Source organism: Arachis ipaensis, chromosome B02 (genome assembly GCF_000816755.2).
Source record: "Arachis ipaensis cultivar K30076 chromosome B02, Araip1.1, whole genome shotgun sequence".
In the NCBI taxonomy this organism is placed as follows: domain Eukaryota; kingdom Viridiplantae; phylum Streptophyta; class Magnoliopsida; order Fabales; family Fabaceae; genus Arachis; species Arachis ipaensis.
In genome coordinates this window covers 93,841,716-93,844,089 of record NC_029786.2, presented here as the reverse complement: position 1 = coordinate 93,844,089, position 2,374 = coordinate 93,841,716, and the positions used below count along the sequence as shown (strand labels likewise).

At 31.5% G+C, this 2,374-nt stretch overlaps 1 protein-coding gene across 1 annotated transcript in view; it reads right to left on the bottom strand.

Moving 5' to 3' along the window:
• Positions 1–2,374, bottom strand: part of LOC107625771 (protein trichome birefringence-like 3) — a 7,442-nt gene that overhangs the window by 3,547 nt on the left and 1,521 nt on the right. The window contains exon 3 of the mRNA XM_016328477.2: positions 1,952–2,123. Within this exon, the coding sequence (XP_016183963.1) occupies positions 1,952–2,123 (172 nt within the window). The remainder of the gene's footprint in view (positions 1–1,951; positions 2,124–2,374) is intronic.

Here is a 2,374-nt window from a genome sequence, read left to right as displayed (position 1 = left end):
TCTATCATAATAGAATAATCAACATTGCAATAAACTACTAATCAAACTTTTTCAAATATTAAATATGTATTTGCATATGTAATAATTAATTAATAACTAATTTTTAATTAGTATATTCATAACATGATTACTAAGCATAATACATTTAACATGATCAAACCTTTCTTATTTTCTCTTTTCTCTTCTCTGATTTCTCTTCTTTAAACCCTAATATTTATAACATATATTTTATATATCTTTTCCCAATATTTGTACATACATACATTTTAGACATGTCTTTGCTCATTTAGAAATCATAAGTAAAGCTTTCGGATTTTAATTACCTTCTTTTTTCTTTTTTTTTTTCTTTTTTTTCTAAAGATGACAAATGGTGTAAGATAATTGATATATAATAAGATATTGATTGTTTGTGTATACAAATATTTTTGTTTACTATAGATCACAATTTTACACATTTTCTTGTAGTTAGATGATTCCTTAATTATTTTAAAAATAATATATAATACCCAATACAACATATATATGTTTTTGTTTATGTGCACGATTATTTTGAGTTAAATCCCAAAGTAGTCTATGAGACTCACAAAATGCACCGATTTAATCCCTGATTTTTTAATTACACTATTTATGTTTTCGAAATTAAAAAATATACACCTATTTGGTCCCTTCCTGTTTTCCGTTCAAACTGTTTTCCGGCAACAGTAATGTGGCAATGAATTGTCACGCTAGTACTCAACGACGTCGTTCTCCCCAAACTACTAAATTCATTCAAAGTCGTCTACCAGGTTGTTATTGTTTCCATCAACAAAAGCAGCAATATTTTCAGAGAAAGAAGAAGAAGAACGGTTACTCTTTTTCCTCATGGCCTTTATGTTCCTCTGCTGCTTCTCAGAGCGCTTTCTTTTTGCTTCCAACCTCCTCAGCGTCTGCAAATCCTTCCTCTTCCTGCACTCCTCCTCTGTCTCCGTTGGAAGGGAACATGTTCTTATCAGATTCGTTGTGCAAGGCATTAGCATGTTGTTAGAGTAACCCCAATATCTTGATTATTATTATTGTTGTTATTATTATCTTCATCTCTGATGAGGGACTTTGAGAATGAGAATTCGGGTATTGATGTTGTTTTCTTGATCTTCTTGTTGTTGGGTCCACACCAAAACGACTGTTCATTGAAAGACTAAGACTCAGCTCAATCTCTTGTTCTGCATCTCCATCACCATGCCGATGTTGTTGTTGTTGTAGCTCATGATAGTAATAATGATTCACGGACATGAACCTTTTTAGCAGATCTCTTGGGAAATCGCTCATGCGAGTTCTGCTGTTCTCTCTTTTCTTAATAACTTATGCCATTGAAGAATTTGGGATTGAAACAACAAAAAAGAAGAAAAAAGGTTACCTTTTCCAGGGAAGTAAGAATATCCAGATGGCTCAGAATTCACGAGGACTTGAAAATTGAAGTTTGTTTTTGGTAAGTAACCGAAAATTGGTGATGAACCAGAAGAAAAATAAGGTCGAATCAAATGGTTTTTGTACCCATGCAGTGAGTAAAAACGAACAGGAAAGAAGAAGAAGTGGTGCGCTACTTCTGCAGTTAGAATTAAAAAGGGGTTTAGGGACCACATTGAATTAAACACTTTCAATTACCATATCATGTACCGTTAGACACTCCAGCGTGGCAATCTATTGCTACATCACTGCCGTTGAAAAGCAATTTGAACGGAAAAACAGGAAGGGACTAAATAGGTGCATTTTTTTCAATCTCGAGAATATAAATAATGCAATTGAAAAATTAAGGACTAAATCGGTGCATTTCATAAATTTCAGAGATTACTTTAGAGTTTAAGTCGAGGCTCTTTTACTTAGAATAGCATGTGCTTGAAGTGCAAATTATGTACTCTACTGTATCCAACTTTTCACTGCATCATTGTTCCAAAAGAATTGTATCAATACATACCTTGGCTTGGAAGACTGAATGAACATTTCTACGTTTCATAGATTTTTGGTCTTCAGGTATGATCCATTCAACCATACAAATAAAAGATTCCCATTGGTTTTGTTGAAGTGAATCCCCTACAAATAGCAACCTCTTTCCTTGAAGCTTCTTTAGAGCTAGCTTCGGATCAAATCTAACAAAAACACATCATCCACAAAAATATAATTAAAATGACCTTAAGATTAATAAAAAGACGCGTTTGAATTTTATTTTCTTAAAAGACATGGTTTTTGAACCAAAAAAAAAAAAAAATTTACAACCTAATATTTTTTTATATGATGGAAAAAGTTGTGAATTAATTGTTTTTCTATTAGTCAAATATAAATTTTTTAATTCTAGTTATCTTAAAAAAATTATGCAAATATGTAAAAAAAAACTTTTTTT